At 38.0% G+C, this 24,188-nt stretch overlaps 1 protein-coding gene across 2 annotated transcripts in view; it reads right to left on the bottom strand.

The window, feature by feature from the left end:
* Positions 1–5,260: 5,260 nt before the first annotated feature.
* Positions 5,261–24,188, bottom strand: part of LOC116847320 (probable multidrug resistance-associated protein lethal(2)03659) — a 31,811-nt gene continuing 12,883 nt past the window's right edge. Inside the window, exons 2-15 of one of the 2 annotated variants that reach the window (XM_032822200.1) lie at positions 22,622–22,727; positions 20,162–20,413; positions 19,672–20,096; positions 19,066–19,222; positions 17,647–17,849; positions 16,970–17,394; positions 16,462–16,676; positions 15,456–15,674; positions 15,051–15,231; positions 14,582–14,758; positions 13,457–13,916; positions 12,750–13,125; positions 11,660–12,356; positions 5,261–9,129 (exon numbers count right to left, since the gene is read on the bottom strand). In XM_032822200.1, coding sequence (XP_032678091.1) covers positions 8,986–9,129; positions 11,660–12,356; positions 12,750–13,125; positions 13,457–13,916; positions 14,582–14,758; positions 15,051–15,231; positions 15,456–15,674; positions 16,462–16,676; positions 16,970–17,394; positions 17,647–17,849; positions 19,066–19,222; positions 19,672–20,096; positions 20,162–20,413; positions 22,622–22,698 — 4,008 coding nt within the window. In that variant the 5' untranslated portion in view covers positions 22,699–22,727 and the 3' untranslated portion in view covers positions 5,261–8,985. Of the gene's footprint in view, positions 9,130–11,659; positions 12,357–12,749; positions 13,126–13,456; positions 13,917–14,581; positions 14,759–15,050; positions 15,232–15,455; positions 15,675–16,461; positions 16,677–16,969; positions 17,395–17,646; positions 17,850–19,065; positions 19,223–19,671; positions 20,097–20,161; positions 20,414–22,621; positions 22,728–24,188 lie in introns of those variants that run through there. The other variant, XM_032822202.1, reaches the window with a different exon arrangement.

Here is a 24,188-nt window from a genome sequence, read left to right as displayed (position 1 = left end):
GAATTCGGGTTACTTCAATCGGAATTTCTAGATCGTTCATATTCGACCAAATATTTGGTTAATTCAACCAAATCTTTTTTTTTTCCGTATAGTTTCGATGAATGTACGAAGCGCAAACAGAGAGAGAGAGAGAGAGAGAGAGAGAGAGAGAGAGAGAGAGAGAGAGAGGGAAATAAAGGAAGTTGTCGCTGCACCGTCACGTTTTATTTAATGGATCACGTGAACGCTGGTTAAAGGGTTATCCGATTGCACATACATACATATATACATACACACACACACACACACACACACACACACACACACACACACACACACACACACACACACACACACACACACACACACACACACACACACACACACAACACACATACAATACACGCAGCACAATGAGATCGCGTTGCTATGTGGGGCATCGCGTTCCGTCGCACACGCGACGGAAAATCTCTTCTAAAATCCGGTTTATCAGTCCGAGTGATAACGGCGAGCAATCCCGTTGGATATTGTTCGGCGTGACGAGACCGGACACGTCAGCCGCCTCGGCGCGTTAATACATAAGCGTTTTGTACTGTTTTATATACGAACATACGTGTAATACATGCACACAGAGGATGTCGCGCCGCCAGCGTCCCGGTACGTTCCCTATGTGTGACACGATGCACCCGCACGATCGGTGTCGGTAGACGTTGCTTGAGTCATCATTATTGTTGCAATTCGTTTCCCGATGGGAGAAATTTCCCGGAGATCCTGGCTTTTCTCTTGGTCCTTTGGATGGCCTTTTTTACGTATCCATAGAGAGAGAGAGAGAGAGAGAGAGAGAGACTGGGTCATTGAGCGTGTTTCTCCAAGTGTTTGGAGTTCCTAAGTTGCAAATAAGATCACGCGCATCCTCCCGAGTATTCGGATCAATTCGTTCTGGTTTGTCGATTTCGCGTCTTTCTTTATCCACTTTATAACGTGACGAAAGTCTCGTTTCTGAATCTGTAAATATTGAGCTGCTTTATTAGATTTTTCCTTCTTCTTTTATTTTCCTCATGACGTGGTGAAAATTATGTTTTTAAATCTGCGAATATTGAATAATCTTTCTTTGTTAAATTTTTTTTCTTTTCTGATCTGCCTCGTAAAAAAATTTGATTTTTAAATCTGCGAATTTTGAGTCTATTCTTGTGTAAATTGTGCATCCATAAAAATTCAATGCTTTCGTCAGATTTTGTATGCATTACACGCTCTGTTATATCATAAATTGATGCGGTATTGAAAAAGCTCTGGTTTAAATTACAACTTCGAAACATCCGTGTCTCAAGTCCCGACTTGGAAGGTTCATTCCCGAGTTCTAAATTTGACTTTTACATTACATTCTCCGGTCGAAATTGTAAATTCGCAAATAGATGCGAATTTTCATGGATTTCAACGATCGATCTTCCAGTTGGAAGAACGACTCGCTCGAACGATCAAAATGTCGAACGTGAAAGTGCAATGTGATGTGAGCGGCGTGAATGATAAGTTGAGTATCGGGCATCTCTCTGTCGCGCGAGTGCGCGGCTAAATGTAAATCAACTTGAGACTGTCGGTCCCACTCCGGGAAATTGAATTTGGGCGCACTGCACAAAATCCAGAGAAATATGTTCGCGTAGGTGATACCAAGAGAGCGACGGTAACAATAAGAGTAAAGCGCATAGAGAGTAAGTGTTATCTGTAATTATAATCGTAACAGTGGCTGTAATTGTAACTTAGAGACGATTGAGCTGCGATGCGGAATGAAGGGGGAGGGGGGAGGCGAACTTAATTTTTAACGTTCATAGCGATTATTCTCTTTACTGTCAGTATTACGACACACTAGTGTACTCGTCTCGCCGGGATGCCAGCAAGGATCATTTGCTAGGATAATCGCGAGCCGAGTAAGCAGAGTAATAGATGTAGAACCATGTCACAAACGGTGTCTCTCCGAAAGGGATCCGGATTTTATCCGGAGAATTATAGAAATGTCACGAAAAACACGTTTTCGTGTTGGATATTAAGTTGAAAAAATGTAACGTATTAAAAGCAATGAAACAAAAAAGACAGGTAAAGATTTCTTAGAACGTCTTTCTAAAAGAATTTAAGCTATTATATAAAAAAATATGAATTTATATTTAGTTGAAGAGAGAGAGAGGGAAAAAAAGATCTTTTTCTCTTCAGAAATAAAGAAGTTAATTAAATTTCTTACTTAAATGCCGAAATATATTCTAGCAATTTGTATGTATCTCGACGACGTGTACTCGCAATAAAATAAAATGCGAGTATTTTCGTAAATAAGAAGAACGTTTCACAATTTTCTTATATTCATAAGAAAGATATAAATGAATTTCAATTTTTATTAAATGTAAATTCTATTTTTACAAATATTTAGTATATTGGGTTCTATTTATCTTTGATGTTGAATTTTATTTATATTTAATTATTTGTTATATATTCTATTTAAATTCCATTTTTTAAATACTATATTATATATATATATATATATATATATATATATATATATATATATATATAATATGGACGAATCATTAGATTTTCAATAAATTCAATAATAAACATATTTTAATAAGATTTGTGCGTGTACACCTAACGGATACAACGAATACAAAAATCTGCGACACGATTTAAACGCGAAAGCGGTACTGGATACTGTCGCCGTTGCTACGAATAAATCGCGTCAATTATTTTTTTTTTTCGTCAAGTAACCGTTAGAACAATCTTTCTTATTTATATTTTGAGAGAAACAACTGATAGCATAAAAATATTGCCTAAATATATCCTACTCGAGAAGAGTCTTTTTAAACTTCACAGACTCAACTGACAGACGGATCCCTTTTGAAGAAAAGCCGTTTGTTCATTTTACTTTTGTAACTGTTTCTTATCGGTCCTATCATTGTTGTTCTTCGCTATTGATAAGGCGATTTTTCACGAGCGCGTCGTTCGACGGGTGATTTATCGATCCGATTGATTGATTTTTCTATTGACAATAAAGTCCGGAACTGTAGGAACGTAGTGCAGTTCGTGCATTTTCTTATTCTTCTCTCTTTCTTTTTTTTTTTTCTTGTTACTGTAGTTAGCTCTATCGAGGACGACAAGATAAATTGGGATCGTGTATTACTATTATTATTATTATTCTTATTATTATCCTTATTATTATTGTTATACGACGTGTAATTTTAGATAAATGTTTATCCATATCCTACCGTGTGTATGCGCGCGCGCACGTTTGATTGATTGATTGATTGATTGGTCGGTCGGTCAGTCCATTGAATGTTGTCGGTTTGAGTAAATAAAAGGCAGAAAAAGAAGAAATAAAAAATAAATAAAAATGAAGAAGGAAGTCATTCTTACGCGTTCCAGTGGACGCGCTCGATTGTTCATAGCGAAGCAAGAGTGTCGTGACGTAAGGGCAATTCTTTGTATATGCTGTACATCCGAGTCCTGCCTGATGGGGCGACCACAAGACGATAGTTGTAAGCGATTTTTAGGGGACTTGGATCGGTAATTCACGGATACATTATACCTTCCTCCCCCCGGGATTGATTTTGTCCCCCTCCCAGATCCACTCACGCGCGACTTCGATAATTGATGTCCAATTGTCGAAATTAATTAATTAATTACTTTGCCGATAATTAATTAATTTTGATACGACTTAATTTATTGGTTTTCCACCCACCCCCGTGCTTCACTTTGCTGGCGATCGGTGCATTTTTTAAACGTGAGAGTACAATAGACGTACTTGTGTATTTTGGTAAATTAAACGGAACAAAGCATCGCCAATGGTTCGTATACACCTACGAGACACACATACAGAAGCGGCTCGCGTGCACACACAGAGAAATACATACTGCATTCAAGTGAATATTAGTTGTTTCAAGTATTTCGTAAGTTTACATATGGAGAAAAATAATTTGCTGGTCCTGTAAATTTTCTGTTAGTCTAGCAAAATCTTTTCGTTATTATATGGACAGTAAAAAGATATGCTAAGAGAACTAATCACTATTTATTGGATATAATTTGCTGAATCGCGATGGATTTATATAAGCAGTTGCAGTTTTGCTCCGATAGCAAATAAATTTGCTAAGGATACATTATTTTGCATCAATAGCAAATTAACGTGACTCTTAGGACAAATACAAAATAGGACTCAACAAATTTTTTCTATCCTGGCAACGAAACTACTTCTCTGATAATAAATAATTTGTAAAATTAATTACGCCAATTAAATTTTTTTGATGTCACTATGAATATGCAGTAGCAACGACGATTTTGCTAGAACAAAATTATTTTTCTCCGTGCGCAAATCTATCAGAAGTTTTCGTCATAAAAGTCAAATCTTATTCAAAATACATTCTGAATAAGTTCAGCACATTTCAATCAAGGAAATTAGATTAAAATAACAATATTTCAAAATTAACAATAATTCGATTTGCTTACCGCGTAGAGTCGCATCAACTTTTCCTTCGACAAAGTTTGATGATATTATTGTACGGAGAATAAACTCTTGCTTTTTTTAATATATGATAATGAGTTCTTAGAATTACGATAAGTGTATTTGAAGACTATTGTCAAGAAAATATTCTTTGTTGAAGATGACCGCTACTCAACTGAAGGGAGATAAACTGAATGTAATCGCTCTTCTTGACAGTGGAATGATATTTTTCTGTGTGTGTATGTGTGTGTGCGCGTGTGTCTACTTTTTTCGCAGCTTCGTCGTGTCTCTTAGGTGCTATTTCTCTCATTCGATTCCACGACGATATCTTAACTTATTAATAGTCATTTTGCTGTTGTACCTCGACCTTCAACAGCTCGGTGTACGTTTCGAGTATGAGAAATAATGATACACACGTCCCAGCACGCGTAGCGCGGTGTGAGTAAGTGTGCGTAACTTCTTGTAAGGAAAGAGAGATGTCGGCTTTTGTCTTTCTTTTGGCGAACTGTCATCGCCGATTAACATGTCAGGATCAATTAACACGTATATGCGTGGTGGCTTGAGTAAATAAAGCGATAAGTTCGCACGATGATCGGCGGGATTCTTCGTTTTCAGGTCGGCGATGTATCACCGCATGTAACAGGACTGCTTCGTAGCAATCGCGTATATTTTGCGCGAGGCGATTTAAAGTATTTCTAGTATAATCAAACGAGCAAGGAGAGTGAAAAATAAAAACAGAGAAAAGGAGGACACGAGAGAGAGAGAAAGATCAAAGAGGGAGAAAGATGGAGGATGCGCAACAACGAGTTACTAGCATAAATAATCCTTTGTATTTTATATTTTTCATTTACAACGACTGCGTTTACATAGGCACTTGTACGTAAGGTACTTGTAATAATTCGATCTATCACCTAAAAGTACAATGCATCTACCTACGTAATAAATATTGATTAATGACGATTACAAAAAACGGACGTTCGCTTCATGTACAAGGTATATATACGCACTCTCGAGTTTATCGCGAGGCGCTCGTCTCACCCTCCGTTTTCTTTTCCTTTTTCTTTTTTTTTTCTTCTTTCAATCCTCTTCTCGTTATCGGTACCTGCGCGGCCATACTAGCGACCACGGTCCTCATTCTGAAAACTCTCTTTTTTTCGACAAAAGTGCCACTCTGTGTGTGTGTGACTGAAGGCCAATCAGGAGGTTTGTAGGCTACATTCCGAGGGACACCCATATCGACGAAAGAGAGTTCAAAATAAGGGCTTTCGTGTGTAAGATTGATTGTATCAGTCACCGTCGTCCTGATCGTTATCTCGACACCACTGTACGTCCTGATATATGACGCCGTATGGCACGTATGTGTGCTGCGGTGCAATGATCGTATCGTTTCGGTATAATTAGCGATGTATAATAAAAATAAAATACGCTACATATACATACACAGTACATATGCACTGTACTACGCTAGAAAAAAAAAAATATATATATATAAATCTATATGTGTATAGACATATGCTAAATAATAAACTATGCTTATCTTCGTTCTAAGGCCGACCTTTTTCAATAGTAGTTTAAACTTGGACCTCGATTTACGGGCTGCTGAAGGGCGATCTCTGTTCAGGCTCCGCTAGTACATGTTGTACGGAGGGAACAGTGTTTGAGCTGAAATCTAAGTTTGAACTACCATCGAAAAATCGGCCCTCGAATAGCTCGGACGTTAAAGTAGCCGGACTTGCTGGTGTTGTGTACTCGGTGGTATCGATACTAAGGGAAGCGATGAAGACCATCGCGCCCGCGACCTCTCACAGCGAGTTTGCCGTGCACAGCCCGACGTGATCGCGCTCGTCTTTCTGGCATGATTTCGGGAAGATACGCGATGTGACGCATGATTGAAAAATCGTACTTGCCTATCAGAAGCAAAGTGTGTGTACATATATATATAAAAGTCAAAAGCCATAGACAAATTCGTTAGAACTATCTGCATTTTCCTTCTTTTCTTTTAAGCACAATGCCGAAAAATCGCAAGTACAAAACGCAATCGATGTACGGATTGTGTGTATACGCTTGACTCCGCGAATGCTTTGCTATTCATTGGGATCGATAGATATACTAAAAATTTTCGACCAGCCGTTTTTAACCAAGTGTTTCTCGTAAATCATTGATCAATGGAGAAAATGGGAACACTTTCAAAGTGTTACGTGTAACGCGAAATCAGGAAAGGAAGAGTTTGTTGAGAAAGACAAGAGGTTAATACATCTAACATTCATGTAAATGATTAGTTAATTATTAATATTTACATTATTATATAATTAATTGCTGATTACGAGTAATCCTCCTTGCTGAAGTGTACGAGGTATAAAGCTGTCGTTAATTAATTGCGAGAAACGCGTAGCTAGGAACAAATGGTCGGGAAAATTTTTGGCAACCACCAATCCACATCGAATGATAAGGCATCCGCGGAACTGAGAGTACTTAAGTACTTTGAGTTCGCCGTTGTCTTCCCCGTTCTTCTCTGTAATTTTCTCCCTGTTGATTCTGCATTATTTGCACGAAGAAAACTCGAGTATATACCGCACGCTTTCGCTTGACGTTAACGACACGACGACAGTAGTGATACAGAAGTGACGATAAAACGACGCACGACAGTAATTGAGAGGTAATAAAAAAGAAAAAGGAACGACGTTTCGATACGATTCGCTCTCTTAAGTATTCGCGTGTATTTCATATAAGTATCTCGCTTGTGTGTATACAATTATTATTACAGAGGCACCTGAATACTTTTTTTCTTTATTTACGCTTTCTTTTGATCTTGCTTCTCTGCACTTCTAACACTAGTTTGTAACAAACGGCAGGAACATTGTAAATTCTCGCGGTGAAAAAAACGCTGAATAAACATTCTCGCCGGATATACACGGAGTGGCCTGGTGAAAAAGAAAAAAGATCGGTCCACCCGCTGGCAGTGATGTACGACGAATTATAAGTCCGCTACCTCCGCGTTTGACCGCGACATTCTCGTCGGACACTCCGTGTATGTCCGCGTTTGTTAGAGTATAAGTATATATATATATACATGTGTGTATATACACATATTTATATATGTATAAAAGTGGCGTAGAATCCTCCTTTCCTGTATGATCTAACATTAAATACGTCCACGTGAACCCATCAGTTCACCAACAATCCTTCGGAGCATTCGAGTTGTCGAGGATCAATCGAGCCTCTTAAAAATTAATTCTTACCGATCATAAGGCAATTCCTCGAGGACGTTTCGAGAAGCTCAGAAGGATAATTAGATCTCAATATTACGGGGATTAACTAAAATTCCGTTAAAAAAACTATCCTTGTCGTTCCGTTAAAAAAACTATCCTTGTCGTTCTTCCGTTTTTTTCTCTTGGATCAAGCCTCGAGATTCCAGAAGACGAAGAGTGACACCAAGAGATCCATATTGCGACAGTTTCAACAGCCGATCGATCGATCGTGTAATTTTGGTCTCGTGATCTTTATCGACATTTAGATCAAATCTCGGTCCTCAAATCTTAAAATTATTGGTAAATACGAAAAGCTCTTTTGGTTATTTGTGTTCTTTTTCAGGCGCGTTTCTGATCGTCGCCTCTTTTTTTCACTTACATTTACGCTTATTTTGCTCTTTCTTTTCTTTTATTACTAAAACGAAATTGCTCTTGATTATAAATAAATAAAAAAGTCTTTTGCCTAAGAATACTTGCCACGTTTCCTGACGAATCCCGGCTGATCCCCCAAAAGCGTTCGCGACAGTTCATTGTGACAATCGTTGAGGAGATATTCAGTGATTCAACGGATGAAGTTTCCCGACGAAATCGAATTGATACGAAGAATGACGTAATAATACTGTTACCTCTGACGCGCCGATCAGTTTTCCCTTCTTTCTTCCCTCTTTCTCTTCGTTCAAGAAACGTCGATAACGACGCGTCGCGCTGTGAAATGGCTAAGAATTCACGATAAGCTAATTAAAGGAGAAGATAAAAGAACAATAACAAAATGACAAAACTGACAAAGACGAGGCAGCCTGCGACAAAGATGTTGGTTAATTCATGGTTAATTCATTAATTTCCTCCTCCCTCCTACCCCCTTCTCTCTCCCTCGCGAAGGTTTCTCGAGTCTCTTGTCTTCCTGACGTCTCCGAGAATCCTTTGGATCCTCGAATTAATCTTGTGTCCCGCGAAATTTTGCCTTCACGATCGGTGTTGCGCCGGACCATTTCCAATCCTCTGCTTTTTCGCACGCTTCGACCAGCCGTGGAATATCGAAATGTTGGACTTCGCGAGTCCCACAATATCTCCGTATTATTCTTCTCCCGGACGAAACTTCTTTCGTTGTTTTTTACCCGTATTTTACTGCACGTGCTCGTGGCAAGTTGGACCCTCTCCTGGAAATTTGTTGGATCCAAGGATCGGCTTGCAGGAGCGACTCGCACAAATCTCCAACTTCGGCTACCGGGACGGCACTGTGATCTGTCGCACGCGATTAGACAATTAGCCGCGCGGTGACGTTAATCAGAGCATCGTGGACGTGCGATCGCGGTAGCTGTTGCTGGCGACGACTGCCAAGGCCTCTGCCATCGCTTTGCCCGTCTCATTCACCATGCTCTTGAGGAAGCTGGTCTCCTTCTGCAGCAGCAGGTGAGGATGATCGAATTCCTGTCGCAGGAAAAGAAAGAAGTCCGTTTTGAGGAGAGAACTCGCGATTTACGATCCACTCTAGTTACGAGGGCTGCATTTCCCCGGGTGAGATACACCCTGATGTGAGCACGTGGCGGCTCGATAAAATATTTACGATTTATACGCGGAATATGATGGAAATACAGTCACTCGTCGTACTCGCGACGGCTCGTATCGCGGAACAGACGAAGGGGATGGGCGGCTGCCTCGAATATTTCCGTGTCGGAAATAATTGAAAATTGCCGGAGTAAATGAGAAATGCAATTTATGTACAATGGGAAAGAATTCAAGAAAAATTCAGTACTATGTATTTTAAAAAAATATGATATGAATTTGTGCTTCGCAATTAAAAATGAAATTTTCACGAGTGCAAGAATGCAGAGTCATGGGAAGAGATTAATTTTTACCACAATTACGTTATTCCAAATGTAATTGAAAGCCATTATTTTTCTCAACTATATAAAATAAAAAGAATTCCACAATTTGTAACTCCCATGAAAATAATGAGAATGAGACATTTCAAGGAACATTTTACAGCTTGAAGTTTCTAGTTTTCAGATATATTTCCAAATCTAATGTATGTATATTCATTTTTTACTACATGAATATCGTCGAATGTTAAATATTTTCATGAAATTTGTCAAGCTATACTGTACAGGAAAAAAATTGCACACGAGTGCTGTTCAAAATGTTTGAAAGCGCAAACTTTTCATTTTACATACACGCAGATTGCGATGAGATTTTTTTTTCACCGAATTATTCGGTATTTGTTGAAGCAAAAAACGTTCCTTTAGCTTTGATACCATATAGAAAACGAACGAATCGCTGTACAACGTTTTTTTAAAAAATATATAGAATGCTGAAAGTCTTCTTTTTAAAATGCATCCTTCGCGTTTTTGATACATACAAGTATTGAATGTAAAGCTCTACTGAAAAATAAAATAGAAAATTCGATAACCGCTATTTTTTATTCAACTCGATATATTTTAGCGACGGACGACTCCAACGTTATAAATGTAATATTATCAGAAACTAGAGACTTTAAGCTTTAAAATGCTTCCTAAGTCATCTCGTTATCTTTATTTTTGCGGAAGTTACAACCCGTTAAGTTTTACGTATTTTTCATGAGGGTATAAAAGCGCGTCTGACTAGTCGTTGATTCGTACTACGACCTCGTTTTCATTTTCATTTATTTGAATATATAGGGTGTACAAAAAGGAGTACTGGGTGAAGGTGCTAATGAAGGATTAACACCGCGTCCGATGTCCGACGTCCGATATCCAATAAAAGAATAGCTTTCCAATGGAGAATTGAATTCTATATTAGAAAGCTGTTCTCCTATTGGATATCGGATGTCGTACGTCGGACATCGGATACGGTGTGAATCCTGCATAAACCTATCTCACCCTACTACGACCTCGATTTCCCATTCAAGTCAGTGGCGGCTCCTAGCGGAGACTTGTGGGAACTAATTTTAAAAAATAATCTTCGAAAATATTCGACTGAAATTGACTACTTGGCGCCATCTAACAATATCGAAGGTCAAACTTGTTGAATTTAAATGGTTTGAGTCTCGGCTAAATAAAGTTTAAATCTCAACTAAATAGAATTAAAGTCTCGGCTAACATGGTTTGAGTCTCGACTATGACAACTTTTAATTTAGAAAAATCTGCGAAGTTCAACAAACTGTAACTTCGGGAAAAAAAAATTAGTGAAATGTTTCAAGAAACATTTTAAAGCTTGAAATTTCTCTTTTTCAGATATATTAACAGTATAATACTGCTCTTGTTTCCTGCAGAAGTATAGTAATTTTAATGAAAAATAGCAATTGTTCGACTTCTAACCTTATCTTCTAATAGAGTTTTCGCATAAAAAACTTATTTGCAACAAAACGACAAAATATAGGTTTCAGAGAGGGAACTTTTAGCTTTCTACACATTTGTTAACGAACGTCGTATGTTGATTTTTTTGCTTTCTACACGCAATCAAAGCTGAAAGGACGCTTTCCACTTTAACATGAAATAACTTGATGAAAAAAGATTGCAATCTGCATACATGCAAATTACAGAAGAAAGATTACACTTTTAAACAGTATGAACTTTATGCGCGTGTAATTTTTCGTTTACGCAATATAACTTGATAAACTTCATGAAAATTTTAGCTTTTGTCGCATCTCGATTTATATTAATGTGGCACCGCATAAAAAATATATTATCTCTATATCCAAAATATCTAAAATAGAAACTTTAAGCTTTAAAATGTTTCCTGTTTTCATCTCATCATTATTTATGTGAATATTACGATTCGTTGAATTTTCATTATATTTCATAACTGAGAAAAACGCTTCTTCAATTAATGTATTTGTGTGTCAATTATAATCTATATATACACATATTCAAATTGAAATAAATGATGGAAATGAAGAGTACTCACTTAAAACAATTTAAAAAATATACGATTGCATTACGAATACAGTCTAGAGAAAATACAATGAAAGAAAATGACTTACCACTGCGCTGCCGGCGTCCATCAATAAAATGCGATCGCTGTCCATGACAGTGTTAAGTCTGTGGGCGATCGTGAGCACCGTACACTTTTCAAACTTCCTGCGGATCGTCCTCTGGATTAGCTCGTCTGTACGTGGATCCACGTTCGCGGTGGCCTCGTCTAATACGAGTATCGGATTGTTGCGCACGATAGCGCGCGCCAAACAAACCAGCTGCCGCTGGCCAACGCTGAGATTGGAACCGCCCTCGTTGACGTGTGCTTCCAAGCCCATCTCTTTCAATTCGACCTCTTCGAGTGCTTGCCAGAGTACGTTATCCGTGTACGAGTCGAAGGGATCAAGGTTGCGGCGCAGAGTGCCGGAAAAGAGGAACGGTTCTTGCGGAATGATGCTGATCTTGCAGCGCAGATCGTGTAGGCCGATGGTGCTCGTGTCAATTCCATCAATCTCGATTGGACCTTCTACGTCAGCCAGGCGGAAGAGCGCCTGCATAAGAGAAGATTTCCCAGCGCCGGTGCGGCCGACGATGCCCACCTTTTCGCGCGGATGAATTACGAAGCTGAGGTTCTTCAGTACGGGCGGCTCTAGCGGTGCGTAACGCATCCACACGTTCTTGAATTCCACCTTGCCTTCTTGGGGCCACTCTGCTTTCGGTTTCTTATCAGGGGTGCTCTCGAGAGGAGGCTCGCTGTTCACTTTACTGTAAAAGAATAGTAATGGTTGAAAGAATATCAACATGACGTTCACTTTATTAATGAAAGAAATTGCCATCAAAATTGATTATAATAGATTTTTTAAAAGCTAAGGAAAAGCCTTAGCTTATTAATATTTATTTAAAATATTAATTTCATTATTATTTAATTTATATTAATATTATTTATTCTAATATTAAAATTTAATATTCAATTCTAGTAGGCTATAATTATAACTTTGATTACATATGTAGAAACCTTAACTCTTTCAATTAATTATGAAAGAAATTAAAATAGTCAAATATATTTCTCTAAGAATTTAATCTTTAATAAAATTTATATAAATTCTTTAAATCAAAAGGGGGTTTTTTAAAATTAAACAATTGCACAATTTATGTTACCTGTATTCAAGGATACGTTCCACAGATGTCATTTGGTTCTCGAGCTCGGCGCTTTGCCTCATGCCCCATTGGAACATTCCAGTTAACCCGATGCTTTGAGTAATTGCCAAACCCACTCTGCCTCCATCCATCGAGCCGGGACCATCATTATCCAGCACGAGGAAACTTAGAGTAACCAGCGCGATATATATTACACAGAAAATGTCCAGCCAGAAGCCGAACGCTCGCGAAGATGCGATAAAGATGTACCACGCGGACGAATGGAGATCTTGGTGACGATCGAATTCCTTTGTAAGAATTTCCGCTGCCCCAAAAGCGCGAATTGTCGGCAGTCCTTGCAGAGTCGCGCTCAAATGAGCGAAAACCGGCGAACGTGCTGAGGAATATCGTAAATTTACGTTAGATTATTCAGAATTACTTATATTTTAGAAGCGATTTCCGAAAACTACGCTTTCTCTTTCCTTTTTCACTCATTCTATCGAAAATCGCTTTAAAAATGTAACTAATTTTGAATAGTAAAAAATATAATTTATATATCAGAGCTTATATCATATCATATTTTCATTAAAAAAATAATATAATAGTATATTATTATAATTTATTATTATTATTATTATACGTAATAATATTACTTATATAATAAAGCTAATTACTTATATAGTAAAACTAATTTATTCATTTATGAAATACTAGCTCAAAATACTTACTGATACCCTCCAAACGTTTGACACTGCGGCTGGTAGCCAGGTAGATGACTCTTAAGTAGTAAAATATGACTCCTATGATCACGGTTGGTATCATTAACCAAGGACTCGCGATGGCGACCACGATGATGATGCCGAGCAACGCCAGACCAATTTGGATGCAGTCGATTAGGGCGATAGGCAACATTTCGTCTACTGCGCCCATGTCTTTGGAGAAGCGGTTCAATATGCGTCCGGACGTGTTGGTGTTGAAGAAGCGCATAGTGGCGCGACTGATGCAGCGGAACATGTTATCATGCAGTCGTTTAGAAGCTCGCATACACGCCCAGAAGAAAGAGAACGAACGGACCAAGGTTATGACGATAGTCAACACCGTCACGCCGGTGTAGATGTAGATGTACGCGTACCGGGAGAGAGGACTGTTCGGATCGACCACCACTGTACCATTTTCTGTTTTGTGTACCTGCGCAATAGGTGTCGTTAAGCAGTATGTCCATATAAGTCCAGTATATCCATATAAGTCCAGTATGTCTCGTTAAGCAGTAAATCCATATCAGATTATTCAGTAAACGTGACGGCGTATTAATAGTCCGTATTCACAGTCAGATCTTATATTTAAGATCGTCTTAAGTTTATCTTCAAATGAACGTAGCTAATGAGACAATCCGTACAGTATCTGACAATAAACTTAAAACGGTCTTGGAAATAAGTCTCGATTACCCATACAGAACAAATATCCGAAATACATCTCATGGATATCCTCATAGATATCGCGATATCTATAGGATATCCATGAGACGTATTTTAGATGATTTGTTCTGTATGAGTATGAATACGGGTCAATGATATCTCTGACGCGATTAAATTAATCAAAGATACTGACACACGTATACGTTTAAAACATTTGATTTTTTTCTTTTAATTGTCGACATTTGTCGATAAAGGAAACAAGGAAGAGAAAAAGTTTATTATGTGATTGACGGATTATACATTTGTCACTTTAAATTATATCAAAATTTCTTCTGACTTTAATCGATTAATCCCTGAAGAAGTACCAAAATCGTCGTCATGATTGCTGGATAAGCAAGACGTTTTACAGACGGTTAAAAGGTCTATTTTTAGACTTACATGTATTTCTTCAAAGTCTACCCAACGCGCGAGGAAGAAGTCCCCGCCGCTGGCGGCGGCTTGTGCTATAATACAAAGCATAGCAACTGTGATTATGAAACACCAGTTGCCACCCGCATGAAAGTAGCCCGCGTAGACCTTGCCAGAAATGCTGCCAACCGTTCGCATTTCGGCCACCTGAAAAATTTCCAATTGATATTATTTTGAACTGTAATTAATTAATCGAAATTACTTGAACTGCATCCACAAATTATTTCAATTTGATAAAAAAACTACCTAAATCGAATCCGTAATAATTGAAATCACTTGAACTGATTGAAATATCTAACATTTAGTTCAAATAATGCTAACTAACTTTATCTATGCAATTGATTTAATAATTAGTTTATTTGCATATTAAAAAAATATGAAACTACAATAAAGAGGTAACCTAGACAAAGGTTTCTGTCTTTCGGAAGTCGCTTTTTACCTCATCTGGCTCTTGCTTAGAAGTATCATTCGTCATGAACGAGCTAAGCGACGTGACACTAGCAGTACGTGAATTGCTGCGGCTAACCGAAACCGAAGTAGATTGATTTTCTTCCACTTGAGCATGAGTCTCCAACAATCGACCGAAATCCACTCCCATAGAACCCAATTCGTCATACGTTCTAATGAAAAAAAAAACAACAAAAATAAATTCCTCATAATGAAAAGTATTATATTTTAAATATATTTTTAGTTGCTCTGTCATGCGTGAGGATCCAATTTATTTTCAGGATCTGTAGACATTAATAAGGCTAAGAATTTGAGAAATGAAAATTTTGTCACTTTGAAGTACGATGGCAAATGGTGACTAATTAAAAAAAAAAAAGAAAATATCAAAACTATATACCCTTCAGCCTGAATAGTTCCATCCTTCAACACAATAATCCTGCCAACGTTTCGCAAATACTGCAACTGATGAGTCACCAAAATTCGAGTTTTTCCTTGTAGATACTTGTCGATGCATTCCTCAAACATGTGCTTGCCCACGTGAGCATCCACAGCGCTCAAAGGATCATCAAGAAGATATATGTCAGACTCGGCGTACACGGCCCTCGCTAAGTTTATTCTAAAAGTTATTAATGTTTTATTAATATACTATTAACATTAATTAAAAGAGTTCAAGACTTGTAAGATAAAAATACTATTTGATAAATTGACCACAAATAAATAAGTAATAAAAAATAAATAATAAATCGATAATAAAAATCAAGAAATAAAAATAAATAAATCCTTCTAGATATTTCATTCATGTTCTCTTTCAATTCTCTATTTCTCTTCCCATACACACTTCGTATCATCGTATTGCAGAAAACTTCTTAAAAAATTCACGTCTTTTTTCAAATCTCGAGATGCGTCTTACTGTCGCTCGTGCAATCCTTTTAAAAGTGAAGAATACATTAAGATATATCCATAAAAAAAATAGCGAAATTAGTACAGTGTTATCGGAGCACTCTTCAAACTGCGTAATCACTGATCATAAAAGCAAGTAACCAACGTTTGCCTGTTGAAGCACAGCGATAAGATAATTCTACATTGTAACGTGCGTATGTGCATGTGTGTATTTGCGAGAATGAAAGAGGAAAAGAAAGCAGGTGAACGTCTTCTGTAGATGCACAAGTGAGAATATGACTATTTAAATCCTTTTTCTCCACACCCTGTATAGAATTAACACGCGTATCCGCAACGCTTCTGTTTTCGCAAAGCGGAAGAGATGCGCAAATAAACAGTAGAAAATAACAAACAATTTGGAGATGAAATCTTTACACACGTGGAGCATTATATATTTAACGTGAAAATTTCGATAAACCTCACATACTTGAAGCTTTTTATTGTGAAAAACACAAGAAACCAACCTTGCGCGTTGACCTCCGGAAAGACTGATACCTCTCTCGCCTACGATAGTCTTGTCACCGTACGGTAACAAACTGAAGTCCCTCTTTAGCTGACATACTTTGATCACACGGTCGTATCGGATTTGATCCATTTGGCGGCCGAACAGAATATTTTGCCTTACAGATCCAGCGAACAGCCAAGGTTCTTGACTGGCGTAAGCGACCTTACTGTTCACCTGGAAAAAAAGGATACTTTGTAATATACCATTGTAAAATTAGCAGAGACGACTCTATTGAAGACTTGTTTGAAAGATTCGTAAGATTTTTCTAAAGATATGGACGATAAGAATAAAGTTCAATGATCTGAGATATGTATATATATGTATATAATTTATTTAAATTTAGTTGTATATAATTAATAATATAAATAAGAATAAATATAAAAAAAATAAATTGTAACAGATTTTGATGCATATTTGATGTATAAGTGGATTCAAATGAATTTGAAAAAGGTAGGTAGCGCACATACCTTAATAGTACCAGTATGTAGAGGCAGTTCTTTCAAGATAACGTTCATCAGGCTGCTTTTGCCCGAGCCGACTTGGCCGACGATGGCAATCAATTCACCGGGTCGCACCTTGATAGTGATGTTTTGCAGAGTGTCCTCCTTCTCGTCCTCCAGCCATTTGGCGCTGGCGTTTTCGATAGAGATCATATACTCGTTCCGTATGTCGCGATTGCCGAGATCCCCTTGATCATGTCGCACTTGCTGATTCCCCTGATCAGCCTTCTTATTCTTCGTGTCTTTATTAATATTCGCTTGCATAATGTTATTTAAGTCTTCCTTCCCATTGATCCTCGACTCGGTTTTATCCGTGTTCTCGATTTCGTCGTACATCATGAACTTCTGCAGACGTCTAATGGATACCATCGCTTCCGCGATCTGCGTTATTCCTAGTTTACGAGGTGAAAAAATCGTCAAACTCGGGACATTTAACAAGACAGATTGGTAGATGCTAATTGTAAAATGATTCGCGCGACGAATGGGGAAAGAGAGAAAGTAAGAATTCAAAAAGTGAAAGGATTTAAAAAGTAAAGAAAATACTAATAAACGCAAAAAGTAACGGACAAAAAAATTGAATAAAAATGAGGAAGGGAAAATCGAGACAGGTGGAAAGGGGAACAGAAAATCAGCGCGAAAAGTACCTTGTGGGAAGAAGACAGTCATCGTTGTACGAAGAATATTGTAATACGCAGTCACCATGAAAACCTTCTCAGCTGTTATCTTGTTATCAAGCAACACGTATACCAGCACCGTGATGAATAGTGACATCCTCGTGGTGAACATAATGAACGACATCGTGACACCTCGGATATACGATGTCGCCCTGATGACGTCAATTTCTCTTCTGCAAACAAATTTCGCCGGGTTTATCTCTCCTCTTTTTCACTCTTTATTTAATTTCTCTTCATTTTCTTCCGCTTTTTCTCTCTTCCAATCTCTTCCTGGCGAATTCTGTTTGCTTTCTTCGAACCAGAAAGCCACACACAAGCGCTCGTATAATATTTCCTTTAAGCGGCCAATGTTTTATTACATATCCACCTGATCCAATGAAGCGTTCGGCCGATACGAAAATACAAGGTGGTCGAAATAAAATGCCGTGTGTACTGATAACTCGGATATTTGATACTGCTCGGAGACGACGGCAGGTATTAATTTACTAATAGATTAGAAGACGGCGATTAGACGCGCGTGAAAATTGTTTGAACATATCGAGGAAGATAATTCACTTGCAATGTAATCTATTCGTCGATTGGTTCGTTGAACTCGCGGACTTTTGTTGAGCGAATTTGATGTCGAGAACTGAAGAGATTTTCGAAAACGCGTGAATTTTAAGATTTCATACACGAAGATCACTTAACAAATAAATAGCTTATATTAAATGGCTTATAAATTTATTTTGAAGAGATAAGTTCATATAACATATCTGTGAATCGATAATTATATTTAAATAATTCTTATATTGAGATCTGTTTGAAGAGAGAGAAAGAGATCCTTATCATGAAATTCTCCATTGGAACGTAAAATTCGTGGTATTCTAAATTAATATAAAAACGCGAACGTACGATATGGTAACGATAAAAGAGCGATAAATACGGAGCGTTCTGTTTGAACGACAAGGTCGTCGATTATCATCTTGTCTGACGATATTATCATTTTATCAACATCACGGTGACTTCAGTCAATGAACATATTTCGAAAAGTGAGTGGAACATTTGTCTCAGACATTCATGAAATATACGATAAAATTCGACATCGAGCTGCAATATTGTAACGAAACGACCGTTTTATATAAAAAGATGTCAGACAAATTAAGATAAAAATTGAATAAAGCGATAAATAAATTAAGATCTTAATTGCCTGCACAACAGGCAATAATTATCGTCGCCTTCATAACTTCGATTATGCTTCAGCGCAAACATCTCACTTAGAGGCGCGATTTAATGACTATACCTGCGAGTATGTTTTGCAATAATTTTTTCCTCTTTCAACGAAGTTGCGTCGTTTGCTAGCGTGATTGATATAAGTATTACTTGCGCAATTCGCGTAAGTGCAGTACTCACTTTCTTGCCATTTCGATGAGCGCGCTGAATGGCTTCTCCCAGGTGTACATTTTGATGGCTTGAATTCCGGTGATAATCTCATTCGTCAATCGCACTCTCTCGTCGGTTCTAATGGCGGTCTTCAATCTGAGAACCGATGATTTTTTGCCCAGCCATCCTGCAAAATTCCAAGATACAGAATATGAGATAACGACAATTGCTTGCCTGGCGGTACCCAACGATTCGTCACGGTACATGTTAAGTGGCAACAAATTTCGAAGTGAATAGAAACACAAGAAATATAGAATTTTTAAATAACTAAAATTTGGGAATCTCAAAATTTAGAAACTTGAACATTTTGAGATTATTGATTCAGAGATCTCTGAGAACTCGGAAATTGCAACAAGTTCGAAATCTTAAAAATCTCGAGTAGCAGACTCTACTCTCGAGGAGCAGAAATTAGACACGTCCCTGCCAAGATTATCTTCTCTCAATTATCTTTCACAAAGACAACGCGCATTAAGTCATACTTCCAGTGCATCGTGCAATTACAAAGAGGTATTCGCGAACCTTGACTTAACTCCCCCTCCTCCTCTTCCTCTTCAACGGCAACCGGTCGTCTCTTACCTTGCAGAGGTATGAACAGCAGTAGAACTGCCACTCCAATGACTGAAGATATCTCCACTTCCGTGTACATAAAGTACATGAGGACCATAGTCTCCAAGGGTCCAATCCAAAGATAATGCAGGAATATAATAGCCACGTCGAACCTGCTCACGTCGTTCGATAGAAGATTCACCGCTTGGCCGATCGTCGTCTCGCCCAACGCGGTCCTTGTGAGCTTCAATGCCTTGCGATAGATAAGCGAACAGCATCCCACGCGGATCTGCATACCCATGTGCAAGATTCCCATCATGTAGGGGTGGATGACGAACACGTTGATGGCGGAACACGCGATTACCCCGGCGGCGAACAAGTAGGCATGCGTCGAGTCCATCTCTTTGGTATTGAAGTATCGCAACAGTCGACCAAGACACAGAGGTTGCAATACTCTGTACATAGGAAAAACAGCTGCGATTGAGACCAAGTGTTGGGGAAGAAATAATTGAATACACACCTAAGTGAAATCTCCATGATGGCCAATACTATTCCATAAAGTACGATCTTGAAGCCGAAGCATCTGATGATGACTTTTAACAGGCTGGGCTGTGCCCTCTTGCCCCGATGTTGAGCCGCCTTGCATTCTTTCTCCCAGGCGTCCGCTATTTTAACACCAAGAATACCACTTGTATGTTCGTTAAGCGGTTTGTACAAATCAGTTACTTCAAGATCCCTGCGGTAACCCACCCAGAAAGTGCGTAGGATCCAACTGCGAAGAAGCAAAGCACACGTTTTTTTCTCTCTTTCTTTCTCTCATTCCTTTCTCTTTTTTCCTATCTTTTTTTATTTTTTTTTCACTCGCACGAATCGCCCGCAATCTCGCCCCCACCGGAGATTTCTTCCGCGTCTCTATCTCTACTTTGATTCTCTTTTTGCTTCCTTAAGGCGCTCTTCCTATACCACGTTTCGCTCCTATTAGTCCGCCGCGTCCCGAAGCTATTATTATTGTCTGTATTACGTAATGGGAGTCCGTTTCGTGCCCTTCTCTTCGTTTGATTTCAAGTTCGCGGTTACAGCGAAGAATTTGAGTGTTGTGATCAAGGACGAATTTTATGGCAATTTTGTGTTCAGTTTGATGAATTCTGCACACAACGAGTGTGTTAATCCTGTATAATCAGATATAAAACTGTCAAATTGCGCATATATGCGCAAATACACCGTCGTGTATCGACACACAAGTAATGGTGTATCAAGCTGATTACTCGGTGACGTAGTTTAAGATGGTTTTCTGGTCACTTTTTGTATTAATCAATTATTTACGCTGCTTGATGCAGAGATAATTTACATACTTGCTTATCATAGCGATATATCTATTACTAATAAACAAACATGAGCGAGAGGCAACAAGCAAACTAATAAGTAAACTCGGTGTATGTCTTTTATCTCTTTGTTTACATGCCTTTTGTTGTGGCGACCGATTAATCTCGGAAAACATCTGAATATTCAGCGAAAGTACGATCGAAAAGCGAGATAATATTGATTCCCCGTAATTAAAAGTAGCAATTAAAATCTCCGGAGATTAACATAACTTTCAGGTCCGACTGTACGCGACGTACCGGTACAAATAAGTTGCCGTGCGCGCGCGGCGTACCCAAAACAGAATCAGAACAGATTCTGCCAGAAAAAAATCATTATAACGTGAAAATAACATCAAAATGATAAGGAAACATCGAATCATGATCTAAAGGTGAGGTTTACAGGCCTCTTCTCGTCATTTTGACACGGCATCGTAATTTTCTGCTTTATCTGGTTGCTCCATCAGGTGTGCGACGGTTGCGAATTTTTCGTAAGATAGTCATTAGTGGACACAGTTACGACATGGGTTTAGAAATTTTCGAGACACACATTTTCGCTCCTAAATATTTGCTTGGACGCGGATTGATCTTGTTTGTCTTTCCTAGAGCGTAAAATGGCTTGCCGCGTTGCGTAATAGGGATAATAATTATAGCTTGTGGACATGATGGATTAATGACAGCTCGTTAGAAGAGAAGATATCGATCGTATGTGTATTTCCACGTGAAATTGCTTTAGAATTTTTGTAGGATGATGTCGTCGCTTTCACGCTCGGATACAGCTGTATCTTTATCTATTGATTTTCGGCTTAAAGTAAACTGACTTCATCGGAAAGATCATAGACCTTGACAAGCATAAAAAAACACAGATGAGGCAATATTTATTAAACGATAGTATGTATCGTTAGCCTAATTACTTCTCACATATTATCATTCTACAATGACTGTGTATTCCTAGCATTTCGAAGTGGTTTCCATTGTATAAATTCTCTTTCTCCCTCCCTCCCTCTCTCTCTCTCTCTCTCTCTCTCTCTCTCTCTCTCTCTCTCTTTCTCTCTCTCTGTCGTTCAATTTAACCAAGTGGTTCGCTCCGAGGTGCAATCGCACAAAGTCACCATTTTTCTTAATTATTTTTCATAGGCTTCTTTTCATTTTAAGAATCTTCTTGTCATTCTATTCGAATATCATTTTACAATTTGTAAAATAATAATCAACAATGAGAAAGCAACGACGTTTCCTATTTTATAAGTCAGCAGATAAATATGTAATAATTTAGATCGTGGTGACTCGGCACGATCGTTTACACGGGTAGAGTCCTTGTGAGATATCGAGGGACATTCCGTGAGCAAGAAAATATGATAGATTCGAGATTTAAAACTTTCACAAGCACGATCCGAATCTACTGATGTATTTAGTAAACATTCGAGTTTTTGGGCTTCTTGAACTTCATCCGCGACTTTGCAATCGGTAAATCTTCCGGAGCGGGTAATTTTCGGCAAATTTTTAATTTACTGCAGTGCTACTAAACAGGATGCCTTTCTCTAAATTGAGACTCCGATCTCAATGACTAATAAATGCAAGAATTTATCGCATTCGCGATACTAGAATCGCCTGTTCGTACTTACCTGAATGTCAGGACGCTGAGGAAGTTGGCGCCTTGTCTGGGATTCTTCACCTTCTCGGCGTGTACTTTCCCATCCATGACGACGACGGTGCAGATCTCTTACTCTTCTGCAAAACACAATAAATCCCTATGTGAATTTTATATTTCTATATATGCGCGTGCGAGTATATGTATGTTCACAAAAAAAACCGCGCGATCAGGTATAATTCGACAGGACGTTTACTCAAGATGCTTCTTTATCGCGCAAAAGTGCTAGGAGAGAAGAGAGGAAGAGGAGGATGAGGAAGACGGACGGGCATGTCGTAATTCATATGAATCGTAATTCACGTAATTCATCGTGACATAACTGTCGCGTCGATTATGAATTCCTTCTTTCTCTCTTGTCATTGTACCGATTCCCTCTTTTTTCCTCTCATATTCACCAAAGGCAGATTAAAATAAAGGCCCTCTCGCACTCCTCTGCGACTTGTACTTATTGTATCACATCCGGAGTAATTCGAACAAAGCCGCGTACAGTCCAAGTGTATTAAGTCAGTCGTTCCGGGCGACGATGATGCGGCATGTGAAGATCGGAATGTACTTTGACTATCGACGTCGGATAGAGCTGTCAACTCCAGACACCCAGATATATAGAATATTCTAATCGAATTTCCAGAGATCTGTTAATTTATTCGAGTAATCAAATATTCAATTACCGAAAATGTAAAAATATTAAAATGTAAAATGATAAGATATAATAAGATAAGGATTAGATAATATAATGTGACTGCGATATAAATCGAGATAGGATCATAGAACAAAGAAAAGCTGTGAATAGGTGAAGAATAGGAGAAAGTGTAGGTTAAAAAATGTAGAAAATAGAGTAGGTGTGGATGGATGTATGGATCGGATAAGTTTTTTTTTTTTTTTAATCAAGTCCCTTTCTTGGCTGTAGCTGAAGGAAATAAAACTATATATAACTCCCGGCATTAGTTGTAAAAAAGTATTCGATTACCGAGTTCTTTCTATTATCTTTTCCATTATCTTTCTATTATTTTTTCTTTTCCTCATTTCCCGTGTTTCGAAGATAAAAGTATTAAGATAAAGTCAACGAGAAACGACACTTTATTTTTCTCTTCTGAGACATTTAATTTTCTCAAAATATCAAAACATATCAAATTAAGATATGATATGAAACATTTGACAAAATATTTATTTTTTCCAATTTTATCTTAATACAGATCTTAATACAGATTTTATCTTATATATAGATTGAAGGAGACTATATATGTAGACAAGGAGAATATATATGTGTAGAGAAAAATATAAGATTCCATTCAAAGTTATTTTTTCATTATAAATATTCGAGCAGTACACTCACGTATTGGGTATCTCAGTATCACCTATAGAGTTCTCCTCAAATAAGGGTTAAAACACCCGTCCACCGTTCATAGAGAAGAAGTGAGAGAGTGAGAGAAGCTGCACTGTGTTTAGTCATTTCAGTATTAGAGCTTCTGTCTCTCTCACTTCTATTCGCTTATTGTTTTCTTATTATATAATAACGGATAGAATTTGGTCCGATCAGAAAT

This window comes from Odontomachus brunneus, unplaced genomic scaffold (assembly GCF_010583005.1).
Source record: "Odontomachus brunneus isolate Ranch 3 - 2012 unplaced genomic scaffold, Obru_v1 Obru_scaffold_076, whole genome shotgun sequence".
In the NCBI taxonomy this organism is placed as follows: Eukaryota; Metazoa; Arthropoda; class Insecta; order Hymenoptera; family Formicidae; genus Odontomachus; species Odontomachus brunneus.
Note: the sequence above shows the minus strand (reverse complement) of the source record. Positions and strands in the feature narration are given on the sequence as shown.